The sequence below is a fragment of the Ascaphus truei genome, chromosome 7, assembly GCF_040206685.1.
Source record: "Ascaphus truei isolate aAscTru1 chromosome 7, aAscTru1.hap1, whole genome shotgun sequence".
In the NCBI taxonomy this organism is placed as follows: Eukaryota; Metazoa; Chordata; class Amphibia; order Anura; family Ascaphidae; genus Ascaphus; species Ascaphus truei.
The window spans coordinates 97,880,053-97,907,079 of NC_134489.1; the positions used below are offsets into that span (position 1 = coordinate 97,880,053).

Below are 27,027 nucleotides of genomic sequence, written 5' to 3' on the forward strand. Positions count from 1 at the left end.
TTCCTGCACCACCAAAAAATTGCACTTTTTTCAAAATGACTCAACAACGAGAGTCCAGGGCAAGAATATTTCCCTTGTTACTTTTCAGCAATGCCCACTAGAATAACGACCGGTGGGCACTTTCACCGGCGTTTGGTTTTAGGTCTAAACGTTTTGTTTCGTGTTGATTTTGGATTTGTAAAAAAAAAAAAAATTGGGAAAAATCTCAACATATTTTTTTATCCTGATTTGGGGCGACGGATCGTTCTAAAGTTTGACATCCGAACTAGGGTCGCAAAGTTAGTATTAGTTAGTTAGTATTTTAAACCCGTGAACCTGCCTCATCCTGAATCATAAGAGCCCAGCCTTGTAGGAATATCTCACCTGGTCACTGTCTCTTCCTGGGGGGAAAACTCTCTGTTCCAGTGTGCAGGCGTCTTCTACGAATATCCCACAGATCAGACCACATGGAGCCACGTGCTCTTGTAATCCGTACCACCGCTCCTATAAGAGTGATCTCCTCTTATAAAATACATTAAGAGAGTTGGCTTTCTTTATAGTCTTGAAAAAGTTCCAAAGGGCAACGGTGGGGGGTAAGGTAAGAGCGCCCGAGAGACCGATGTTCGGAGCTCGTATGGGCAAATATTTTCAGTACTCGGCCTAAATGACATTATGGGCCTGGTGAAGCGTATTGACAGGCGAAACGCGTTGAGGTGATTGGTCTACTGGCACAGGCCGCAATACGCAGTGACGTCACTTGTTTGAGTGTTTCGTCTCCCCCAGCCTTGGAGAGGGGTTTGCCTCCCCCTGTCTGCCTTAATACCCTCTCGCGAAGCGTACGCATCAGAAGGAGTCCACGGGAACATCTTGTCCGGAGGTGGGAAAGGCTGTGGAATTGTTGTTTGTCCCCCTATTTTTACATTGTACGTTTTTATCTTGCCTATATTGTTAATAAAGTGTTTTATATGTGGAATTGAATCTGCCTTTCTTTTTACGCTCCTCTGTGTGTTTTTCTTAATAGTCTTTATTGGCCTTTACACCGTCTTCAACTAAGAAAGTCACATACTGCTACCATAATGTGTATCTGAATACAGTATAAATACTGCAGCTATTCACTTACAATAAGAAGAACCTTTCTTTCTTTTGAGGGCACAACCGCTGCAGTTTGTACATGCTGTTATCAAGGGCCCTGCGGATAACCAGAGCCCACATCTGCGCATCCTACAATACCAGGGCTCTACTGCGCCATTAATGGGAGACTTCCAGTTCCTTTGCTTTTCTATTACAAAATCACCTCCTCGCAGCCTGAACATGTCCTTACTAAGAGAGGAAGGAAGCAGGGCAGGGAGAAGGCATGATCTAATACAGGGGTCCCTAATGCGGTGCCCCGCGGGAAACATGGCACCCGCCAAGCCTTTCGTGGGTGCCCGCGACCGCAGTGCCACAGCGGCTGCGTGCCGGTCCGCGCCGGAAGTCGGGCCAAACGTCTGCATCCGCGAGTGATGCAGCACTGGAGGCCATCCCCCCAGGTAAGTCTTTGTGTGTGTGTGTGTGTGTGTGTGTGTGCGCCATTGGTTGGTGTCCGACACTTCTGGACGGTCAAGTGTTCCGTTGGTCACAAAAGGTTTGGGAACCCATGGTCTAATAGTTCTAAAACTGTATGTGAACTTGGAAAACAGTTTGGGTAAGGGTCTTCTAGAGCCCTGTACCCGCGACATCGAAATACATTTGCAGGAATCCATTTTGTCTGTGAATTCTGCATACACTTTCAGCTGTAGATAATTAAAAAAAATATATATATAAACCTCTTATCAGAAAATCTCACACTTTACAAAGTAAGCTTTGATGGGAGTAATTCACTCATTTTGAACTTGCTCCTCGCATAAACCCCCTTCCTTAGTAACAGGATCTGTGCGGTGAAATGAGAGCCACAAAGAAGAAAGCAAAACAAGAAACGTATCGTCCAGTAAAGAGCTGAAATAAATAACTTTAACAACCACCAGGGATTCGTTTCATATTTACATGGGACGGGGAGTTTTGGCACATTTATAAAATATTTAAAAGAAGACATAAAGAACCCTGCCCCAACAAAACACACACTCTCAGAACACCTTTCTAACATTGGACCCCTTTACACATGGACCCCAGTCCTTACACCCAAAACACACAGCTGCTCCTTAACCAATACACCGCTAGAGAGTCCTTCAACACAATGCATGGTCCAACTGGCAGCCAAGGAGTTAAATCATACATACCCCCTCTGACACACAATGGTTGCCCATTGTCTCTCCTTCCTGTGCCTTCTATCCTCTACACAATATGCATGCTGGGAAAGGAGGGGGGACTGAAGCGTACCTTACATTCTCTGCACTATATCTGTCCCTCTGCAGGTGGCATTCTGACATCATCCTTTGCCATGTAGTGACAACCTTCTGGGTTTCCCAGTATCGTGGGGCAGCGGACACTGGCCTACTTGTCCTGCAGAATTGGAGAGGTTTGAAGGGTTATTGGTCCCATTAGCTGGGGGAGAAGTGAAAGGGCACTGGCCCTATTGTTGAGAGAGAAGTTACGTTTTACTGAATGCAGGTTAGGGGTTGAGCTGTTACTTCCCCATGAGAAGTCATGTGGCCATAGATCCGGGTTGGGTGTTTGCTGAGAGGTATTATTAGCTATTTCTGTTCCTGCAGACAGTGGAGGCAACGACCCTCCCAACTAGGGGGTCTATGTATCAAGACAATTTTGGTGCAAAATCAGGGTATTTTCATATTCCTCCCCCTTGTATCAAATCTTTTTGCTACAATTTTGCATCCGTCTGCTCTAGCTTGCGATGTGGGGAGAGTCTGTAAGCCAAGTTGGGGGGGAGTTGCACGGTGCACAGATTATAATGAGATGTATCACATTCTGCGTCCCTGCCCCAGTTTGCACCTTGGGGAGAGTCAGTAGGAGGAGTTGGGGGGAGTTACACGGTGCACAGATTATAATGAGATGTATCACATTCTGTGTCTCTGCCCCAGCTTGCACCTTGGGGAGTGTCAGTAGGAGGAGTTGGGGGGAGTTACATGGTGCACAGATTATAATGAGATGTACCACATTCTGCGTCCCTGTCCCAGCTTGCATCTTGGGGAGAATCAGTAGGAGGAGTTGGGGGGAGTTACATGGTGCACAGATTAAAATGAGATGTATCACATTCTGTGTCTCTGCCCCAGCTTGCACCTTGGGGAGTGTCCGTAGGAGGAGTTGGGGGGAGTTACATGTTGCACAGATTATAATGAGATGTATCACATTCTGCGTCCCTGTCCCAGCTTGCATCTTGGGGAGAGCCAGTAGGAGGAGTTGGGGAGAGTTACATGGTGCACAGATTATAATGAGATATATCACATTCTGCGTCTCTGCTCCAGCTTGCACCTTGGGGAGAGTCAGTAGGAGGAGTTGGGGGGAGTTACATGGTGCACAGATTATAATGAGATGGATCACATTCTGCGTTTCTGCCCCAGCTTGCACCTTGGGGAGAGTCAGTAGGAGGAGTTTTGGGGAGTTACACGGTGCACAGATTATAATGAGATGTATCACATTCTGCGTCCCTGCCCCAGTTTCCACCTTGGGGAGAGTCAGTAGGAGGAGTTGGGGGGGAGTTACATGGTGCACAGATTATAATGAGATGTATCACATTATGCGTCTCTGCCCCAGCTTGCACCTTGGGGAGAGTAAGTAGGAGGAGTTGGGGGGAGTTACATGGGGCACAGATTATAATGAGATATCACATTCTGTGTCAATAATATTTTGTTATTTTACTTGTCCCCCCAAATCCTCCATAGCTGAAGTTGGGTAAATCTAAAATTCTGCATCAGATGCAGGAAACTATTCTTACATACACCGCAGCTCTGCTCCAAAAAATAAAGCAGTGCGTCTAAACACACTTTTCTCTCGGTTGATACATAGACCCTGATAAAAGAAATAAAGGATTTAATGCTCCAGTAGCGTGGCAGAGAGGTTATGGAATAACTAACTCTGGACCCCATTTTGTCTCTTAAACTCCCTCTCTCACTCACACTCATCTAAATGCATACACTACCAACTCACACTCTACTTTTTAACTCCCACCAATACCAATAATTTAAAAAAAGTCCATGGAAAAATTCATAAAAGTCTCTTGTTTCCCAGCGGAATCTGTTTTGTGGCTTATTTTTTCTTCCTGAATTTAACGGATTAGAGAACTGAACCACCCCCACTGTATCTCATTAATTCTTCTGAATTTAGCAGGGGTACGTCCGTTCATAGTTTAAAAACACTTTTTCTTAATATATTATATACATCCAGTTTCATCAATTTGCACAGAAAGCATATTCCCTACTGTTCCTAAGCATGACCACCAGGTGGCACTAAAGCCCCTTGAGAACAGGAGCAAAGGGCAGCAGAGATAGGGCAGTAGGATGTAGGCAGATGGGGTGACTGCCTGGCTTGGTTTTCCTTCTGTTGTTCCAGCTTGCATGGGTAGAAGTGATTTTAGGGGTTGCAGTCCACGAGAGGAGGTGTCAGGAGAGGTCGGAGGTTGCAGCGTGAGTGCAGGGAGGTAGGTGAGAATTGCAGTGTGTGTGGTTAAATAGACACAATTTGTAGTGTTTGTGGAGAGGTAGGTGGAAGTGCAGGTTGTATAGTGTCAGAGTGTAATGTGTAAATACCGTCAGGGATCAGTGTGTGCGGTGTCACTGTGTGCAATGTCACTGTGTGCAATGTCACTGTGTGCAATGTCACTGTGTGCAATGGCTAAAAGCACTAGGCAGTGTTTGGATGCCACAGTGTGTGGTGTAAGAGCGCAGTGTGTGTGGTGTAAGAGAGCAGTGTGAGAATGCAGTGTGTGTGGTGTAAGAGCGCAGTGTGTGTGGTGTAAGAGCGCAGTGTGTGGTGTAAGAGCGCAGTGTGTGTGGTGTAAGAGCGCAGTGTGTGGTGTATGAGCGCAGTGTGTGTGGTGTAAGAGCGCAGTGTGTGTGGTGTAAGAGCGCAGTGTGTGTGGTGTAAGAGCGCAGTGTGTGTGGTGTAAGAGCGCAGTGTGTGTGGTGTAAGAGCGCAGTGTGTGGTGTATGAGCGCAGTGTGTGTGGTGTAAGAGCGCAGTGTGTATCGTGTAAGAGTGTGTGTATCGTGTAAGAGCGCAGTGTGTATCGTGTAAGAGAGCAGTGTGAGAATGCAGTGTGTATGGTGTAAGAGCGCAGTGTGTATGGTGTAGGAGCGCAGTGTGTATGGCGTCAGAGCGCAGTGTCTATGGTGTAAGAGCGCAGTGTGTATGGTGTAGGAGCGCAGTGTGTATGGTGTCAGAGCGCAGTGTGTATGGTGTAAGAGCGCAGTGTGTGTGGTGTAAGAGCGCAGTGTGTATCGTGTAAGAGAGCAGAATGTGTAGTGTGAGAATGCAGTGTGTGTGGTGTAAGAGCGCAGTGTGTATGGTGTAGGAGCGCAGTGTGTATGGCGTAGGAGCGCAGTGTGTATGGCGTCAGAGCGCAGTGTCTATGGTGTAAGAGCGCAGTGTGTATGGTGTAGGAGTGCAGTGTGTATGGTGTAGGAGCGCAGTGTGTATGGTGTCAGAGCGCAGTGTCTTTGGTGTAAGAGTGCAGTGTGTATGGTGTCAGAGCGAGGTGTGTTTGGTGTAAGAGTGCAGTGTTTTTGGGGTAAGAGGGCAGTGTGTATGGTATAAGAGCACAGTGTGTATGGTATAAGAGTGCAGTGTGTATGGTGTAAGAGTGCAGTGTGTTTGGGGTAAGAGGGCAGTGTGTATGGTGTAAGAGCGCAGTGTGTGTGGTGTAAGAGGGTAGGATGTGCAGTGTGAGAATACAGTGTATATGGTATAAGAGTGCTGTGTGCTTGGTTAAGAGGCCAGGATGTGCAGTGCGAGAATGCAGTGTGTATTGTATAAGAGCGCAGTGTATATGGTATAAGAGGGCCGGATGTGCAGTGCGAGAATGCAGTGTGTATGGTGTAAGAGTGCAGGATGTGCAGTGCGAGAATGCAGTGTGTATGGTATAAGAGGGCCAGATGTGCAGTGTGAGAATGCAGTGTGTATTGTGTAACAGCGCAGTGTGTGCAGTGTCACAGTGTCCAGGCCTCACTCCCTGATCCTCCTCTCTGCTTATCCCGCTGTGTGTTATACTCGCACGGCCGATGCTGCTCCCGCCGTCAGAGGGACCCGAGAGCCACAATCGTAGTCCAAATCCACCACGGTGTGAGCTCCAGTCATGCGGCTTCTTGAGGAGCCTGACTGCTGGTCCCGGAAACTCTGAATGTAACTCTGAGGAGAGAAGACAGACGTGACAAGCCGAACACCACAGGCCGTTGTGTCCCCCAACCCCAAGACATCCTCATAACCCCATGCATGCTCTGCCCTGCTCACATCTCCCACTGAGCACTACACCAGTAATGTACCAACTCCACCTGCGCGGAATACCTGGGCAGAATACCTGGGCAGAATAACTGCGCAGAATACCTACGCAGAATACCTACGCAGAATACCTGCGCAGAATACCTGCGCAGAATACCTGCGCAGAATACCTGGGCAGAATACCTGGGCAGAATACCTGGGCAGAATACCTGCGCAGAATACCTACGCAGAATACCTGGGCAGAATACCTGGGCAGAATACCTGGGCAGAATACCTGCGCAGAATACCTGCGCAGAATACCTATGTGGAATACCTGGGCAGAATACCTGGGCAGAATACCTGCGCAGAATACCTGGGCAGAATACCTATGTGAAATACCTGGGCAGAAGACGCAGAATACCTACTGTATGCAGAATACCTGGGCGGAATACCTGGGCAGAAGACGCAGAATACCTACGCAGAATACCTACGCAAAATACCTATGCAGAATACCTGAGATGAATACCAGGGCAGAATACCTGGGAGAAATACCTGTGTGGAATACCTGGGCTTTTAGGGTGAGGGCAGGAAAGCAAACTCACAACAGAGTCAGCATTGGCTTGGCACCTCCTGTAACGCTCATTAACACATAATATATACATCTATCATTATAGTGAATGCATTCTTACTAAAATGACCTCTTCGTTATCTTATTATTAGAGTTCTACCATTGCATCTCATATTGGTCTGGTACCATAATCCCTCCCGCGTGTTATCTCATTGCAAGTGTTACCGGAACCCAGAAGTTCTCAACTCCAAACCTCCCCCTCACTCCCCCCTCCCCCCCCCCCCAACACGTCAGGTTTTCAGGATATCCCAGCTTCAGCACAGGTGGCTCAACCAGTCCCTGCTTCAGCACAGGTGGCTCAACCAGTCCCTGCTTCAGCACTGGTGGCTCAATCACCTGTGCTGAAGCAGAGACTGATTAAGCCCCCCTGTGCTGACGCAGGGATTGATTGAGCCACCTGTGCTGAAGCTGGAATATCCTGAAAACCTGACCTGTTGGGAGGCTTGAGGACTGGAGTTGAGCCCCCCCCCCCCCCGGCAGTAGACCAGACCAATGACTGAAGACTATAACTGCTCCCGTCCCGGTACCACACGTGGCAGTGCATCGGTGGCCCCTCCGGCAGAGACGTCCATGAATATGTCACTGCACCCTGTCGATGTCACTTACCGGGGAAATCACATCCCCATCAAAGCGCCGGATGGGGGTGGGTTTCCTGCGGAAGGCAGGCTCAGGGGGGTGAGGGGCTTTGTGTTGTGGGGGAGGATGATGATGGTGAGGCCTCTTCTTCTTCTTCTTCTTCTCCTTCCGTTCTTCTCTCTGCTTTATCTTCATGAGCTGGACCCGGCGCTGCTGTCGGCTGATGATAACTGAGAGAAAAGAGGGCAGGTTATTGGTGTAGCCCAGGGGTGAGCAATGCCAGTCCTCAAGGGCCACCAGCAGGTCTGGTTTTCAGGATATCCCTGCTTCAGCGCACGTGGCTCAATCAGTCCTTGCTTGAGCAGTGATGGCTCAATCAGTCCCTGCTTCAGCACAGGTAGCTCAATCAGTGGCTCCATCTTTGACTGAGTCACTGGTTGAGCCACCTGTGCTGAAGGAGGGATATCCTGAAAACCTGACCCTTGAGGATGGAGTTGGCCACCCCTGATGTTAGCCGGTACCAATTACATATTGCATAATATGCCCTTTAAAGCTGCAGCCCAGCTGCCATTATTTTCCCCTTTGTATTGATGCACATATTAATCTACACAATGATAAGTAATTAGCTAAGTTGCTGATCAATCCGTTCTCCGGTGATCGATCAGCAAAGATTCGGCTCGGGGGTTCACTAAATGGCCGTCAGTGCGGCAGAAGAGGACCAAAGATGCAATGTTCTTTAGGGGGAGATCATGTGACCAGGCAGTCACTAGATACAATTGGTGCACTGCTGGAGAAAGGGCAGGGCTTAAAAAAGGGTGTGCCAGAGCTTGTTTCAGAAGAGGAAGGGGATGTGACTTTGTAAATGGTTGCTATAGAAACAAGGAATGCTTGTTACATTATAATACATTCAAAATATCATTCGGAGTTGTTTAAAAAAAATGCTACAAGTATTTTCTCATAGTACAGAACTGATTTATTTAAAAAAACACATGTAGGATATTGCTTGGTCTGCAGCTTTAAAGCACAATTAAACTACCCATTTTTCTCTATTTATGAGAGACCAGATATTGCTGCGAAAATGACTATTATTGTTTTTATTTTATTTTTTTCCATTTTCTGCTTGAAAAAAAAAATCCCTGAATCCTACACATGTCAACGTCACAGTGGGACCATTACGGGTATCGCTTTAATCTATTATCCATTGTGATGGAAAAGAAACGGCAGAAAATAACATGCACGCAAGGAAAGTCACGCAGCACACCGGGGCACACCGGGGCACACCGCAGCACACCGCAGCACACCGGGGCACACCGGGGCACACCGCAGCTCACCGGGGCACACCGCAGCACACTGGGGCACACCGCAGCACACCGGGGCACACCGGGGCATACCGCAGCACACAGGGGCACACCGCAGCTCACCGCGGCCGCTGCGAGGGGGGGCGCCACGCTGTGCCGACAGAAACTCCTGCTCTCAAGAAAATTGAGATCAGGAGTCGCGACGGAGCGATAGGCCACGTCACACCGTCCCGTGGTTCAGCCAATGAGGGCGAACCTGCCGGGTTACGTCACGGCCGCTCCCCCGTCACGCCCCCCCCCCTGTCTTTCCCCCTGCAGCTCACTGCAGACCGGGGGACTCGGGTGCACGCGCCGCCAGCTTCGCCGACACGTGTGCAGCGGGGCCACAGCCTAATATAACACAGAACCATTTAACCCAATCCAAGACAGCAATGTTTTTGTTCTCAAATTGTAAAAAAAAAGCCGGTGAACCAGGGTGTCCCCTGAGCAGAACCCCGTTAATTTCAGCTCCGGGGACCCCTGGTTCTGGAGATACCTACCTCCGATAGTAGCTCCGGCTGTGCAAACAGCTCTTTATAGTTTAAAGCTCCTGCGGCACATGGGCCAATAGGAAGCTGCACCGATTACATCCCGGCTTCCCATTGGCCCGCAGGACGCAAAAGATTTAAACGGCGGACATATTGTGAACCCTGGCAGCCAAAGAGAGCCGCTACCGGCACCTAATTCGGAGGTAAGGATCTCCGGAAGCAGGGGGTCCCCGGAGCTGATATTAACGGGTTTCAGCTCCAGAGACCTCCTGCTTTGTTATATATCTGTGTCTGAGTGGAGATATTCATCCTTTGACAAAGTCAGCCATCTGACGAAACGCGTCAGGAACGCAGCGACGGCGATACGTCATCACTGTGGGGCGGTTGGTTGGTGATGAGCTTCCTCCCCTGCCGCACGGAGCTCCAGTGTTGGTTCGGACGAGAACACAGCTGGTAGGAAGAGACTGACTACTCGGGACTTCCGCATTGATCGTGATTACCTTATCCACGAGGTCTGAACTTTTGGTCAAGCAGCTGACAGCGTCTGATGCACCTGTGCTGTGGAGATTACTTCTTGCTGTTCCCATGGTGGTGATATTCAAATGCTTTTTATACTTTTTCGTATATTTTTATTAAATTTTACGTTTTTACGCTATGGGCTGCGCGCTTTCTTTTTGTTTTTTATATATATATATATATATATATATATATATATATATATATATACACAAATATATATATATATATATATACACCTTTTATATAAAATGTATATGGAGTTGGATGTATAAAAATGCACACTCACAAACATAACAGGAATAAAAGCATTCATGAGTAATACTCAATCGCCCGCCGTGATGCAGGATACCAGCCGCTCCGATGTAGCCGTCTAGTGTGGAGGAGAAACAACAGCTACTGCGCTGTACTCCGTGGACCGGAAGAGGTAGGAAGCGTCTCTCACGCCTCTCCAAGCCCTCCGTCACTGCAATAGGTCTCTGATCACAATCTCGCGAGATTTCAATGACATCACTGGGCTCTCCGGATAGACTGCGGAAACCCCCGCAAGGATAGCAACGTATACGGCTATGCTTGGTATTATAATACCGGATAGAAATAGTCCCGTACGTGAGATAGCATAAATGCAATAAAACTGGACAGAATAAAGTCCACAGAACACACCCAACGCGTTTCGTCTTCAAAAGACTTTGTCAGGGGTGCTATATATATATATAAATCGCAAATACATCCGACGGCTTGGATTAGCTCTTTAAATCTTAGTTTTATTTTAAACATGATAACCTCCAAAAGCAACATTGTTTGTCATCTTTCAGGCATTCCCTTAACTGTAACCTTATTCTATTCATTAGGCTGACTGCAATAATGACCTAAAAGATTTTTCTGGTGTATCCAATGTACAATGTTGGTACATTCCGATTGCATTATCTAACCATGGGGGGCTCAACACCAGTCCTCAAGCCCCCCCCCCCCCAACAGGTCAGGTTTTCAGGATATTCCAGCTTCAGCACAGGTGGCTCAATCAGAGGCTCAGTAAGACTGAGCCTCTGATTGAGCCATCTGTGCTGAAGCAAAGACTGATTGAGCCCCCTGTGCTGAAGCAGGGATATCCTGAAAACCTGAGCTGTTGGGGGGGCTTGAGACTGGAGTTGAGTACCCTTGATCTAGCCATGACACAGGCGTAGTTCTAAGCTATAGAAGCCTTATTGGCCCTGGAGAGGTGCACATTTGGGCGTGATGCCCTTTACTGGGCCAACACATGATGTTTTTGTAGATGAAAATTATAGTGTATAGAGATCCACAAATCTCAGAAGTCTCTTTTTCACACACCAGTAAGATGTCTGTAAGGTTTTGCAAGGTCTCTTTGTCGGTGAATATAACGACACTACTCCACCTCGGCGATAAATCTCACTGCAAGGATGTAAGGAGATAAATATATAGGGCCCTGTTCTATAGCCACTAAAACACCTGATTGGGCCATTTTCAGACAAAAATCTACATTGAATTCAATGGGGATTTTCAGACGAAAACAGCCAGAACTCCTGCACAGTTACGGTGGAGGTAGAATGACCCCATAGTTGGACCACAAACTAGGACTACCCTTCCCAAGCGGTGGGAAATAAAGTGGTGATCAGATCAAGATAGATTGTAAAAGGGCAACTATGAAGAATATATGTTACAAGCTAAAGTGCTATTTAAACATCAGTATCTCATATACTCGCTGTCCCATAGGTTCAGCAAGGTCCGATACAGGTTAAGGCACTGGAATGGGCATTAAATCCCATTAACTTGAATGCGAGTTAACGCCCATTAACCCATAATGGAGCTTAAATAACCCTCTATGTGAGAAATCCTTCTGGGTATGTCATTTCTGCTTTGAAACTCTGTAGAAACATGCAAAATCGCATTCACAACACCAGGCTGAACTTCAACTTCAACCGAATAGGACTTAACACCAACAATGACACCAACCATAATCCTTCCATCCTACCAATCACAGTTTTAGCTTAAAATTTACACCAAATAGTAGTCAAGCTTAGTAATAGTAGTTCCGCTAAACATAGCTTACTCACAACGGCAACATGGACACAGCAGTGAGAATGGACAGCATAAACCTTATAGCAGCCGTCCAAACTGTCGGGTTTTTTTTTTTCAATTGTATTTTTTACCCTTTAATATGTGCAGCAACACAATCCACCAAATGGTAATGAGCTAAGTTGCCGATCGATCTGTTCTCCTGTGATCGATTGGCGAAGAAGATTCGGCTCGGGAGTTCACTAAATGGCGGTCAGTGCAGCAGAAGAGGACCAAAGATGCAAAGTTCTGTGGGGAAGATCATGTGACCAGGCCGGCACTAGATACAATTGGTGCACTGCTAGAGAGAGGGCGGGGCTCAAAAAGGGGTGTGCCAGAGCCTGTTTCAGAAGAGGAAGAGGATGTGACTTTTTAAATGGTTGCTATAGAAACCAATAATGCTTATTACATTATAATACATTAAAAATGGCATTCAGAGGTTTTTTTTTAATGCTGCAAGTATTTTCTCATTGTACAGAACTGATTTATTATTAAAAAAAAAAACCACACACACACACATATAGGATGTTGCTTGGTCTGCAGCTTTAAAGGTGAAATATTATCCAAAATCAACTTTGAGATCAACATATGATATGAAGGGCAAGCCAGTTACAGGGACAATCCTACATTTCCCCCAAACATCTCAAAATCTACTGATTTATTAACAGTTTCAGTTGTAAGAATTGACACTGTAACAGTGAGATTCTTCGGAGGTTATATCCCCTTCCCCGTGTCCTGCTTGTCTCGTGCCTATTGCTCTATCCCAGCCACGTTCTCAAATGTAGAAAGCTACCAGACATATTAGGAGGGGTCAGATGTAATTTGTTTACCATTGGGAAATGTATGGAAAACAGAGGATGTATATATATATATATATATATATATATATATATATATATATATATATATATATTATATATTACAGTAAAAGGGGGTTTGTAACCTAGATATTAGACAAGTCAAACTCCTAATGCACCTCTCCAAGGTTAACTAAATCCCAACACCAGTTTTACCTGTAACTCTAATTTAAATAATACTACTAATCCCAGCACTAATGCCATTACCTGCACTGCCCTGAACTTTAACCTAGGTATGAATTGTAATCTCAGCTCTAAATCAACAGTAATCTCAAAATTAAAATGCACCTTCACACTGACTCTTAATTTAACAATAAACCAGCTAACAGCACCATATCTCAGTAAGAAGCACTTTAATCACCTAAAAGAGTGGTGGCCAGCCAGGGTCCTCAAGGGCCACCAACAGGTCAGGTTTCAGGCTGTCCCTGCTTCAGTCAGAACAGGAAGGGGTTAAGAGAGAAACCCCCAAAATAATTCCTATGTGCACTCACCTATACTATTAAATGGCTGGGAAGGGTTCAATCCCTGGGTGAAGACCCATACACCATTTACTAATTTACAATAAAATATTTTAATATACAGATATGCAAAGACAAACACAATTGTTAAAAGAAACAGGGAGTGGGTGCGAGGAGTGGAGTGGGTGCGACGAGTGGAGTGGGCTATGTAACCCTATATATCGTCTAGGCAAGGTGTAGGCATAACATAGTCATGAGTAGGACTTGAAACACATCTAATCTATATATGTAGACGGTTACTCAGAATATCCTACCCCAAGGTAATTGGTGCTGCACTATGCCGGTAATTGAAACATATATCTGCCATGACTATGTTATGCCTACACCTCGCCTAGTATATGAGTGAGTGTTTGATAGAAGGCTTCATGCAGTAGTCTGGTATGATTTACCAACAGGGTTAAATATTTGGTAGCAGGTTGCTGACTATATAGGGTTACATAGCCCACTCCACTCCTCGCACGCACTCCCTGTTTCTTTTAACAATTGTGTTTGTCTTTGCATATCTGTATATTAAAATATTTTATTGTAAATTAGTAAATGGTGTATGGGTCTTCACCCAGGGATTGAATCCTTCCCAGCCATTTAATAGTATAGGTGAGTGCACATAGGAATTCTTTTGGGTGTTTCTCTCTTAACCCCTTCCTGTTCTGATATATGCTATCATCTCCCGTATGCACCTCCTATCTATTTGTATATATTCTTTGGACATTTGGTGAGCGGCAATCTTATTAATTTCAGTATCCCTGCTTCAGCACAGGTGTCTCAATCAGTCGCTCAGTCATTTGTAATGTTTTATAATGTAACAAGCCTTTTTTGTTTCTATAGCAACCATATACAAAGCCACGTCCCCTTCCTCTTCTGAAACAGGCTCTGGCACACCCATTTTTGAGCCCTGCCCTCTCTCTAGCAGTGCACCAATTGTATCTAGTGACTGCCTGGCCACATGATCTTCCCCACAGAACTTTGCATCTTTGGTCCTCTTCTGCTGCATTGACAGCCATTTCCCCCCCCCCCCCCCCCCCTCCCACCCCGATCTGAATCTTTGCAGATCGATCACAGGAGAACGGATCGATCATCAACTTGGCTAATTACTTATCATTGTGTGGATTGTATTGATGCACATATTAAAGGGGCAAAAATTTAAAAAAAATTTTTTAAAAACACAGCTTGTTCTGCTGCTGCTTTAAATCCCTCTCCCGGATTCCCATCACATTTTAGATTACCTTCAAGGCTCTCTGCTTGTTTGCTCTTACATATCATCTTTGCTCGCTCGTCTCCTGTGCTCTGCTCATAACTGTCTCCTTTCCATCCTGTCATCCTCTACTGCTCTCTCTCTCATCTTAAACCTGTTTCCCGCACTGCCCCTTACCTGTGGAATTCCCTCACGCTTAGTATACACCGAGCACCTTCTCTCCCCACTTTATGTCAAACCTAAAAACACACCTTTTATATAAAGCATTTAAAACGCATAGACTCATGGCTCCTGTCCCAGACCTGCAGTAACTCCTACCGCCCACAGTGGCCAAGCACTGCCATCTACTGCACTTATTCCCTCACCTGCTGCCTCTGCAAATCTCCTAACATACCACTTAGATTGTAAGCTCCCCAGGGCAGGTATTTCCACTTCTATTATCTGATTTTGTTTGCCGCACTTGTTGTAATATAATTTACGTTAGGGGGCTAAGCTTTAGCCTGACTTAATTCCTGTTAGAATAAATGGGAGTTAAGGCAGGCTAAATTTTAGCACCCACCCTTTAGTAAATCTGGGTTTTAGGGCCTTAGTCTATAATGCCCAAGTGCTAGTAGAGTCTGTTCTCAGCCAAAAATAACCATTGAATTCTATAAAGATTTTTGGCCAAAAATTGCCACTTTGACGTATATATAGAATTACCCTTTAGTTTAACTCTACCTTTGACCTCTCTAGTCTAACCATAATCCTAAATCTGCTCTGTTCCAAAATCATACACTAATAGTAAATCTTTAGCACTTTTATCTTCACCAAAACCCCAACTTTCATTGGTCCTGCTCTAGACCCTCTTCCTTTGAATAAGTCACTGTAATGCCCATGCACTTACCTTCTGTGTGTGAGTAGCCCTCTGCGGTGACCTTCCATTGCACAAGCACTCCCAGCAAGCTGAGCACTGGCCAAATGCCAAGGATGACCCAGCTGTACCAGCATACGGTCTGTGGGGGAGCCACCTTCATTCGCTGGTACACGTACTGCACCAGCAGAAAGAGCTCAATGAAGTAATCCACCGTCACAGTCATGATAGCACTGCCGAAGACGGCGGTGGAGAGTGTGGTGAACAAGCGCTGCCATTGAAGGGTCAGCACTGCGAAGAGCATCCCGATGCCCAGCAGCAGAGCAACTGGGACCCAGACTGTGCGTGGGTGGTAGAACTGCTCCATGACAATCAGCGTTGCTATGGCAAGCAGGAGCCCAAGCAGTAAGCCCACCATGAAGAGTCCGACACTCCGCACAAGCATGGTGACCAGTCCACAGAGCACCCCAATGCCCAGTCCAATGCCCACGCTGGCTTCTACGCTTAACTGTGTGTCCAGAACCCGCTCCTTGTAACACAGCATGAAGATCACCACCGAGCCAAACATCAGGCCCGTTAAGAACATCACAGCCTTGAAACAGCGGTAACCTGGTTAGAAGAGACAATGTGAGACTGGCAAGCCAATTAAAACCACTGTCTATGGGACAGCCTGAATAGAAGAGATAGCCCAAAGACAATGGGACTGCGAAATGGTCGAACATACTAATTGACAGCTTGAGATACCAGAAGTATTACTGAGAGACAGCCAGAAAGACTGTCTGAAAAGGAGACTGCTTTTTAGACAACTTTGCACAAGCAACCATCAAGTCTAACAACCAAGGCCGAGGGGCAGAAGGGAAATATGATACAACACCAAAGGATGAGAATGTATAAGCCAATTTTAAGAGAATGATAGCCAGATTGTAAATGTGAACCAAAGCAGCAACATGGCAGTTATTTATGGAATGGGAGGACCAAAAATGATACACTCACTCTACACAGCAAATGTTGTCTGGCAATACTCACCAAAGAAGCAGTAGATTATTCCAAAGAGGCAGCACATAGCACAGACTACGGAGGGAACCACTTGATACCTTCTCTCTATCTCCTGCTCACATGATGGTGGCCAGTCCTGCCCCGGCTCAGGGGGCAGCAGCTGAAATCGTAGAGTTTGCATAGTGGTTGTCATGCCTCCACACTGGGTATGTGTGTGTTGCCCTCCTTTATTTCCCTCCTCTTGTTTTCAAAAGTTGTGTTAAGGAGACAGTTCCATGCAGAGTTGTGTCTTACCAAACCTGCATGGGTTGAACAATCCATTGAATACATCAATTGCACTTGCTGTGGCATGTACTTTACCTAAAACGATACCACCCACATCATGAGACCCCCAAAAATACATTACCTCCAACCCATCCAAAATTATATTAGCCAAGACATGCTCTACCCACAGGGGTATTAATAAAGTCAACATGTGCAACAGAGTCTCAAATTAGAGCATCTCCTTTAATGGCTTATTATTCTCTTCTATCTCTTCTTCCCTCTTTTCTCTTCTAGTTTTATTTTCCGCAGCTTCTCCCTCTCTTTTCCTCTCTCTTTCTCTCTCTCTATCTCCCTTTCTCTCTCTCCCTCCCCTCCTCTCCTTCCCTGTGCTTTGCAGAGGATTACTGTTTAAAGCCGTCATATCATCTGATTGGGGGAAATCCTCTTCTGTGAGACACAGCTGTGACTAGCAGTTGTCATACAGTAGTTCAAACTGGTACACACCGGGTTACTCTGAGAGGCCTCTGCCCCTAACTAATCCCGTGAACTGTGTCTAATCAACTTGCCCTGCGCATCTGATTCATACAATATGTCCACAAATCTCATCCTAAAGAATACACCCACCTATGTAATTATTTCCATGTAACCATCCATACTGAGTACCCATCTAAAAAAATAGACACTATACCCACCCACCTCTGTGCACCCATCTGACACTGTCCATCTATCCCTTTGTGCATTAGCCTACTAGAGGTCTTCCTTCCCCCACTGTATATCTACCTTTCACATGATATGCACCCAGTTATCTCTGTACCCCTATATCCCTATGTGCATTCAACTAAGTCCATGAGCACATTTGACCACTAAACCATGAACTCCAATAACACACATCTCATTGAGTTCCCACATCTCACATCATCTTGTGTACCTTATCAAGCCAACGGGAGCATCCTACACGTGCAATAAATACCAGCCTTACCCTGGACATTGGTTTTGTCTTGCATATATTGCTCTCCTTCAACATATTGCCCCCTCTTGTCGCTCCCTCTATCTTTCTGCCTTTTTACAAAGTACTAGAACACAAGTGAAGATTTGTGGGGTCTGGATCAAATGTAAACCTACAAGTCTGTGCTAAAGATGGATGAGACCAGTGTTATTGTTGTAAGTAATTGAGGCTTGGCAGGGCTGTCCCTATCCTCCATAAATGCTCACCTCCAAGCCTTCTCTCCTTCCTTATCTATTAGACTGACAAGAAGAGGTTAACCACAACATAAACAACACAAACTAAAGCAAGAACAAGGCAGCCCAGACCTCACCCATCTGTTCATCCCCAGCCATCATCTGCCAGTCTTCTTATTACTCCCCCCCCCCCCAAAAGACACTCATACCCAGACCCTGGCCATGGGGAGCAGCTCCCATCTAATTATGAGGACGGTGCTTTTAACCTCTCGAGTCTTGACAGGCCCAACTGAATGGTCTGAGAATGAAGAAGCGGTGAATGGGATATATTGATTAGGATACTATTCATGCCAGTGGCAGATAGGCCATCAACGCGTTGCAAGAGGGGCCAAGTGGGATCTGGTGATGACCGGGAAATAATGAGGATGGGAGGGTGAGGTTGGGTATTTAGTGTCAGTACCTCGGGCCCCCACTCCCGGGTGGGGTGAGTCACGTCCGTGGGAGGTGTCCTGAGATCCGGACCATGGTGTGGGCAGAGAGCAGAGCTTTCTCCCTAGGTGTCTCTTGATCCCCAGTTGACTCTCTAGCTGTCTCTTCCTCGTGCAATGACGATCTCTGTTGTCTTTCTCTGTCTCTCGCGTTCTCTGTGTGTCTCACGGAGTCTCTTTCTCATTCTACTGCTTTGCTTCTCTGCTTGGGGCAGTCCACTATGTGTCTCTTACACTTTCCTGTGCGTCTCTTACACTCTCCTGGTTGTCTCTTACACTTTCCTGTGTGTTATTTGCTCGCGAAGTAAACCTAAATATCTATGTATTTCTGTGGCTGTCTCACATGTAATGTGTGTCTGTCTCTTCCCTTGTATTTGCTACTCCCTCTGTCTATCAAATTCTCTTGCAGTCTCTCAACTCTGTCTCTGAATCTATCTCACTGAACACTCCCCCTATATCCTTCCTCTCCCCCTATGTCTCTTACTCTGTATGTCTCGCATATTCATTGTACAGTCTGCCTTTCCCTTGTGCTCTCTGTGACTAAGCCTCTCCCTATGCCGTCTCTCTGTGCCCTCCCTCCCTCTCACCCTTTTCTTCTCTTTGTCCCCATCTCTTTCTCTGTTTTGCTCTCTCCTTCCTTCTCCCTCTGCGGTTGGAGGGGCTTTGTGAGAATAGACCTCCCCTTTCCCCTCCCTTTCCCCTCTCACACTCACCCTTCCCCCCCCCCCCCCCCCCTCTGTCTGCTTCCTCCTCTCACCCCCCTCCAGTTTTCCTTTGGCACTTTTTGCAGCTCCCCCCCCCCCCCCCCTGTTCTCCTTTGCCTCTGGGTATCCCCCTCTCTCCCTTTGTCTACCACTCCTCTTCTGTTACTCCCATTCTCCGCATGTCTCCCTTCATCCCCCTCTTCCCCCCCATATTAACCTCTCCTTCTATTTCTCACTCCCCCCATTCCCCCCCCCCCCCCCATTGCCGTTTTTTCCTTTCCCTTTACGTTTATTACCCTGTCCTCCTCCCTATTCTATTCTTATAGCTCCTCTGCTCCTCCACCCCTCCCTTCTTCCCTCTCCCCCACCCCTCCCTTCGTCCCTCTCCCCCTCCTGATTGTGCTGGACAGCTCCTAGCGTAGCAGCAGCAGGCAGGAGAAACCAACTTGGTCACAAAAGGGAGAACAATCAGTGGGAAGAAAGCACTGCCGGTCTGTTCCACCTGCCAGTTCAGTGTGAAAGGGAGATGGCTCATCGTAATAAGTACTTCCTAATTCTACCTCATCAATAATGCATATTTATGCCCCATAATACTACTAGCCCTGCGGGAGCAGACACCCATTGGGGCCTTTTCTCAGATTCCTTGTACAGCCAACAAGGCTTATATAAAGATACTGTATCACCGTAATCACAGTACACCCACGTATATGTATTTATAAAATGGACGTGGGAAATGCTGTCTTGTAGTTGGATGAAACACAGCACATACATGTGCTTACAACACGGCATTAACATAGCTCATTAATAAGGCGCAGAAATATCACTTTGCTAAAAGCATTATTTTGATCTACTACATGTATACATTTTATTTATGTATGTATATTTATATCTATATATCGATATAAATATAACAAAGGGGTAGGGACACCATAAATATGCAAAGAAAATGGCTTTTATTGGTCCAGCATTTCGGCTGGAGCCTTTATCAAGAGCCGAACTGGGCCAATAAGATATTTTTTTTGCATATTTATGGTCTGCCTATCCCTTTGTTATTTGTGTAAAGTACCTTATAGGTATTCTAATAGCAGTACCCTCTCCGACTGAACCACTGATTGAGCCACCTGTGCTCAGGGACATCCTGAAAACCTGTTGGTGGCCTGACACAAGGCCAGCCTTAGGGCAATGCAAGAAAGACGGTTGCCTTGGGCTCCATGCCTTTGGGGTCCCCGCGCTCCCTCCTCCTGTCGGCGCCAGGATCCAATTTTCGCCCGACCGGAGAGCTCGGGAGTCCCCCGAGGCGGTGCAAGACCACTGCTCATCCGAAGGTAGGTGTGCTATGTGTGTGGGTAGGGGGGAAGGGGGGGAGTCACCTCCTCCTGCAGCATCGTGTTGTCATGGTGACCCAACATCACATGACGCATTGCCATGACAACGAGGCGTCACATACCGCCATGACGTAATGATGTCACGACGCTGCCGGAGGGGGGGCCTGCTGTCAGCATGCTGCCTTGGGCCCCACTAGAGGTAAGGCCATCCCTGCCCTTGAGAACTGGAGTTGGCCACCCCTGATGTAGAAGACGCACTGTACAGCACACTCCTGTGGTCTTGTGCAAAAAGTGATGAAGAATGTATCAATTGATATTTTGAAATACATTTGTCATCACTTTTTGCATAAGACCGCTGGAGTAATGTACAATGCTTCTTCTTCGTTGATATATGTCCTCTGTATGTTTGACAAAGAGCCATGTAGGCTTGAACATTGCAGACTTGTATATTTTTGTAGTATTGGATGTATTAAAATGATATTTTGCTGTGGCTTGCTGGACTGTGGATGTTTTCGGGGCCGGTTAGGTGTTCCTGGTTCATCCACTGGCGTCCCGTGCAGATAAGTAGTTCTTCAGTTTTTTCAATTTATCCGAGTGCCCCAAATGCAACTTTTTTTTGTATATTTCCTATATTTACGCAAGGACGTGTACCCATGGCAGTTAGACATTCGCATTGTGAGTGTACCTAAACGTTTATAGCATTCTGCGTATAGTTATAGGTGTTAAAAAAATATATATAAATCTATATATATATATACAGTATGGCTTATTGCTAAACCATATTATAATACATATATTACAATATTGTAACAAAACACCTTACTACTTTTAGATTGACAGCCAACTGGAGCCCAACCAAAAAAAGATGTTCTTGATGTTTTATTAAGGGCTGGTAATGGTAAGGTCCAGACATTTGCACCAAATAAACTGTTAGCAAGTACAGGCTGACACTATGAAATAATGTCCAGTCCTAATTCAAGCTCTCTTTAATAATCCAACCTATAAATCACAATTATTTAGCATCTGAAAATGTTTTGTATATATAATATACAAAACATACAATGGTTACATACAATATATTTTGTGTGTATATAAATATTTGCACGTGGATGGCGCACACATCTGCTTCATGTTTAGTAGATGCTGCTGTCACTGCAGCAGCAGTGTATGAGCCAAAGCTTTTTCATCTGTTTATTTAATTTGTTCAAATACCACAATTAATTATCTCAACTCTACCCAGAGATCAAATATTCCAACTCACAGCGAGTAAATACTGGATGTGGCCTGCAATGGCATAGAAAGCAGATAGATTCGGTCACTCAGACTGGATTAGTGATGCATACAGTGAGTAGGGCTCACTAAGGGGAGGAGAGGGGATTTACCCATCTAGTATTCACCTAATAGATGAGACGTTACACTGCCCTGTGCTAGTGTCACACAACGGGACAGGGGTTCTTACAGGCTGGGATACTTTCAGAAAATGAGGAATCTAGTGATGTAAATACTAGTGTCCCATACACAGAGAGTGGAGCGTCTAGTGTTACACAAATAGGTAGCACCTGGACTGTGATAATGTTACAGAAAGTAAATGGTATCCACGCTGCTATTACACACAGAGGCTATTCCCCTGTCCGTGCTAGTGTTAGAGATTGATTTCACTCACTATGTGTTGGCGTTACCATACTGGATGTAGCACACTCCCCTATACATCTAGAGCAGGGGATGCCAACTCCAGTCCTCAAGGGCCACCAACAGGTCAGGTTTTAAGGATATCCCTGCTTCGGCACAAGTGGCTCAATCAGTGGTGCAGGCAATGACTGAGCCACCGGTGCTGAAGCAGGGATATCCTTAAAACCTGACCTGTTGGTGGCCCTGAAGGACAAGACCGGGCAACCTCTGATCTAGAGGATCCCTCATCCTGCCCAGTAGATATATTTAAAGAACCTCACTTGGCCTGGATCTAATGTTCCCACACATACAAACAGAGAAATGCCCCCTATGTTTCTCAGTATCATACACAGAAAAGGGGGCTTCCTCATCCACGGCTGAGGTCTCACTCGCTGCATACACGCATATACACAGAGACGTGGACTTGGCATTCCAGGTTGATGTTTTTATTGCAGACCAAGTGGTAAGTGGAGGCATCAGAGGCGCGGGGTCGCCCAGACCTCATAATGCTGCAGGATCCTTTCTGCTTCCCGCACCCCGCTCAGGAAGGCACCGTGAGTTGTTGTGTAAAAATTAGTGTGAGTGGCTTCTCCAGCAAACAGCACCTGCAGAGGCTGTATATGGGAACGGGGAGGAAAGACTGAGCCAGGTTCAGGTGGGAGGAAACCAGGGAAAGGTGAAACGGAGCATTGGTAAAGAGGAGAGGACAGAGCAGGACAGGCAGGAGCACATGGGAACATACAGAAGTGCTAACGTGGGTAGGAGATAGGTACACGACGCCTGTTCTCTGCACTGACTGCCTGTAAAACGGCGAGTTTATGTCAAGATTGGCCTGTTGACATTCAAAGCCCTACATGACCAGGACCCCAGCTGAGAGCTTCCTGTTCCGCGCACTCCCATTCGCTCACTTCCACCTGCAGATAAAGGACACCGAAACGTTTCCAGAATCTCCTAAACTTCCTTCAGGGCCCGAGCTTTTAGTGCGCGCTGCTCCCACTCTGTGGAACAGTCTGCCTGGTACAGTGCGAGAGGCCCCCCCTCTGGGACTCTATAAAAAGAGGCTCAAGACCTACCTGCTTACCCAGGCATTTAATTAATGAACCCCAACCTGTCCGGCATTTAATAGCCACAGCTGTACATCCTGTATTGTATCTTTCCTTGTGTTTGATCTCTTTAATAACCTGAAATGTTTTCTTCTTTTTTTCCCTTTTTGTGACTGTGAAGCAGTTTGAGTCCCATAAGGAGAGAAGTGCTATATTAATAAAGTTAACGTTATTATTACATAAGGAGGGTGTGATAATCAAGAAGACATCTAGGACTGGGATTCAGTGGGTAATGAAGGGAGTAAGCTGTATTCCAGACCAAAATAGAATCAGATGGGGATAGAACCCAAAGCATTATTCTCTGCACATGATCCTCAATAATATATATGGGTACAGATCTGTATAATCAACCACGGACCTGCTAATACTTTTGGTGATATGTAGGAGGATGTGATAAAAAATAACCCATAACAATGAGATGTAGAATTTGGTCACAGGCTCCCGACACATAGTTGGGGATAACTAGGACAGACAAGATACAAATACCAGGATAGTTGGGGAAGAAAGGCATAGAGAAGAGACATCTGATGTTAGATCAGGGGTCTCAAACTCAGTCTTCAAGGGCCACCAGCAGGTCAGGTTTTCTGGATATCCCAGCTTCAGCACAGGTGGCTCAATCAGTTGCTCAGTTTTCAATTGGGCCACCTGTGCTGAATCAGGGGTATCCATAAAAGCTGGCCTGTTGGTGGCCCTTGAGGACTGAGTTTGAGACCCCTATGTTAGATGGTAAAAGTCAGGTGGAGGAATAAACAGACAAAGACACAGACAGTGGCGACAACGTACCCGGAGTTTCTTCTTCTGATGAGTGGAAGGAAGAGGTTCTGCTAGCGCTGTCTGCTCCTTTACTGCATCCACCCCAACGGGGACGTTAGTGTAAGAGCCTCGGACGTAGGGGTTACTGTGCCATGTGGAACGCAGCACATCCCGCAGATCGGACACCGGCCAGCCTGTGAAACGCTTCAGCAAGCTGAGAGGCGGGGAGGAAGAAGAATGGAGGAATGAGGCGAGAGAAAGAAGGGAGGAGAGAAAGAAGTTAAAGCATTGAATGGGAAGAGGGTCGCAGGAGAAGGAGGAGTGATGAATAGCAAAAAAGAGGGTGGAATGAGAGGGAGGAGAACAGAGAGGGAACAAGAAGGGCACCAATAAATAAGGGCAGGATACCATTTAAATCAGGGGTGGACAACTCTAATCCTTAAGGGACAGCAAGGGTCAGGTTTGCAGGATATCCCTGCTTCAGCACAGGTGGCTCAATCAGTGGCTCGTATCATCAGCTCTCTCCGCGTCTCTCCACTCTCGTCTGCGATTGGTTGGTTCCCGCCACTTCGTAGTTTGGATGCCCGGATGTTGAACCGGAGAACCAGTAGCGCTGTGAGCAGCGTCCTGCATAGCGTCCTTCCCCACTCTACGCGTTTCGCCGGATCCCCGGTTTCATCAGGGAATCCTGTAAAACGCATAGAGTGTGGAAGGTCAGCGCTGTGCAGGACGCTGCTCACAGCGCTACTGGTTCTCCGATTCAACATCCGGGCATCCAAAGCAGGAAGTGCGGGAACCAACCAATCGCAGACGAGAGTGGAGAGACGCGGAGAGAGCTGAAGATACGAGCGAGTTGAACGCCGGGGGTCTCGGACGGCGACCACTCTCTCTCTATATGCCTGTTATATTGTGACACCATGTGAGTGTGTTACATATTTACTGCATCATCAGATAACATTTATATCAGTCTGCACTATTTGGGCTTTTTATTACTTTAGACAAAGGTCACGCGTTCCAGGCGCATGAGGACACGATACTGCCACTGATTCTTGGATATGCTTATAAAGAACATATAGTATGTGAGTACACATTCTATAGGATACTGACAGTCTGACCTGTCCTAATTGAGACATATTGCACTATTTTGTGTTTGTATTCTTTTATTCACATGTTTGCGCTGCGCACGATTTGGACTTCAGCACTACACAGGATTGAGAGAGCAATCCCAGCCAGGGTTTGAGCAGCACTTTACAGAGTTTCTTTATTTTTCATCACAGAATTATCTGTTTATATTATTGATTGATACATTGTATATGTCACTGAATATATCTTATACTATATTAGTGAAAGCACTGTATGCCTGCCTGCCTGCCTGCCTGCCTGCCTGCCTGCTGGATGTCCGGTGTCCCTAGGGGAAATCTCATTGGTCCCTTGGGCCGCCCCCGCACACCTCTCATTGGCCTGAGGCGGAGTGACGGCCCAAAGGACACACAGGGACACAAACACACACACGCACGCACGCACGCACGCACGCACGCACGCACACACACACAGGGACACACACACACACACAGGGACACACACACACACACACAGGGACACACACACACACAGTAGGGGGGGTGTACATTAGCAGCATGTATAACCCGGGGGGGGGGGGGGCCTCACATACCCGCCGGAGCCTCCGCCTCTTCCTCCCCGAAATCAGCCTCCACACCCGCGCGCACCTCCTCCTCTCCCCGTGTCTCCCGCGCTTTCAAACCCCCCCCCCCGGCGCCGCTACAGTCAGCGGAGGAGCGAGTGCCCGGGACACAGCGCGGGAGCGGCCACAACAAGCTGCCTCCCGCCTCAGTTCCACGTGGGAGCGGCCGGACGGGTGAGGGAGCGGCCTTCACCCACCCCTCACCCCCCTTCAAATCACCTCCCCTCCCCCCCCCCCCGGCGCCGCTACAGTCAGCGGAGCGAGCGAGCGCCCGGGACACAGCGGGGGAGCGGCCACAACACGCTGCCTCCCGCCTCAGATCCACGTGGGAGCGGACGGACGGGTGAGTGAGCGGCCGGATGGGTGAGGGAGCGGCCTTCACCTCCCCTCACCCCCCTTCACCTCCCCTCACCCCCCTTCACCTCCCCTCACCCCCCTTCACCTCACCTCCCCTCACCTCCCCTCACTCCCCTTCCCTTCCACCTCCCTCCACCCCCCCCTTCACCTCCCCTCCACCCCCCTTCACCTCCCCTCCACCCCCCCCTTCACCTCCCCTCCACCCCCCCCCCTTCACCTCCCCTCCACCCCCCCCCCTTCACCTCCCTCCACCCCCCCCCCTTCACCTCCCCTCCACCCCCCCCCCTTCACCTCCCCTCCACCCCCCCCCCTTCACCTCCCCTCCACCCCCCTTCACCTCCCCTCCACCCCCCCCCTTCACCTCCCCTCCACCCCCACCTTCACCCCCCCTTCACCTGCCCTTCACTCCCCCCTTACAACCTCCCACCACCTCCTCACCACCTCCACCCCCCTTCCCACCTCCCCCACCCCCCTTCCCAACTCCCCACCACCTCCCCCCCCTTCCCACCACCTCCCCCCCACCCCCCCTTCCCACCACCTCCCCCCCACCCCCCCCTTCCCACCACCTCCCCCCCACCCCCCCCTTCCCACCACCTCCCCCCCACCCCCCCCTTCCCACCACCTCCCCCCCACCCCCCCCTTCCCACCACCTCCCCACCACCCCCCCCTTCCCACCACCTCCCCCCCACCTCCCCTTCCCCCTCCTCCTTCCCACCACCTCCCCCCCTTCCCACCACCTCCCCCCCCCCCTTCCCTGAGGCGGAGTCACGGGCCAAAGGACACACAGGGACACAAACACACACAGACACACACACACACACGTAGACACACACACACACACGTAGACACACACACACACACAGACGTAGACACACACACACGTATACACACACACACACGTATACACACACACACGTACACACAAACACACACACGTATACACAAACACACACACGTAGACACACACACACGTGTACACACACGCACGTAGACACACACACACGTACACGTAGACACACACACATGTACACGTACACACACACACATGTACACGTAGACACGTACACACACACACACACACATGTACACGTACACACACACACACACACACATGTACACGTAGACACGTA

The 27,027-nt window shown here is 47.7% G+C and overlaps 1 protein-coding gene and 1 long non-coding RNA gene across 6 annotated transcripts; both read right to left on the reverse strand.

Annotated features, from left to right (window-relative positions):
* Positions 1-296: 296 nt before the first annotated feature.
* On the reverse strand, positions 297-18,971 carry TMEM198 (transmembrane protein 198). Of its 5 annotated transcripts, none has more exons than XM_075609561.1 (5): positions 18,258-18,971; positions 16,385-16,714; positions 15,392-15,967; positions 7,558-7,757; positions 297-6,254 (listed from the first exon to the last, which is right to left on the reverse strand). In XM_075609561.1, exons 2-5 carry the CDS (start codon positions 16,545-16,547, stop codon positions 6,111-6,113), a joined length of 1,083 nt encoding a protein of 360 aa, XP_075465676.1. In that variant the 5' UTR covers positions 16,548-16,714; positions 18,258-18,971; the 3' UTR covers positions 297-6,110. The 5 variants fall into 5 exon arrangements, with proteins under 5 accessions (XP_075465676.1, XP_075465675.1, XP_075465678.1 ...); XM_075609560.1 differs by having other exon boundaries at positions 16,385-16,653; positions 18,258-18,970; XM_075609563.1 differs by having other exon boundaries at positions 16,385-16,653; positions 18,873-18,951.
* A 3,435-nt stretch (positions 18,972-22,406) lies between these two features.
* Positions 22,407-24,430, reverse strand: LOC142498572 (uncharacterized). The gene is made up of 2 exons (XR_012802484.1): positions 23,869-24,430; positions 22,407-22,596 (listed from the first exon to the last, which is right to left on the reverse strand). It is a non-coding gene; the product is annotated as an uncharacterized LOC142498572 (long non-coding RNA).
* Between the last annotated feature and the right edge of the window lie 2,597 nt (positions 24,431-27,027).

Excerpts from the sequence above, each read along its gene's own strand:
- TMEM198 (XM_075609561.1), bottom strand. The coding sequence starts at position 16,547 with ATGACAACCACTATGCAAACTCTACGATTTCAGCTGCTGCCCCCTGAG. Across the intron at positions 7,758-15,391 it reads GGGCTACTCACACACAGAAG|TTATCATCAGCCGACAGCAG; the intron begins GTAAGTGCATGG and ends CTTTTCTCTCAG. Across the intron at positions 6,255-7,557 it reads ATGGGGATGTGATTTCCCCG|AGTTACATTCAGAGTTTCCG; the intron begins GTAAGTGACATC and ends TTCTCTCCTCAG.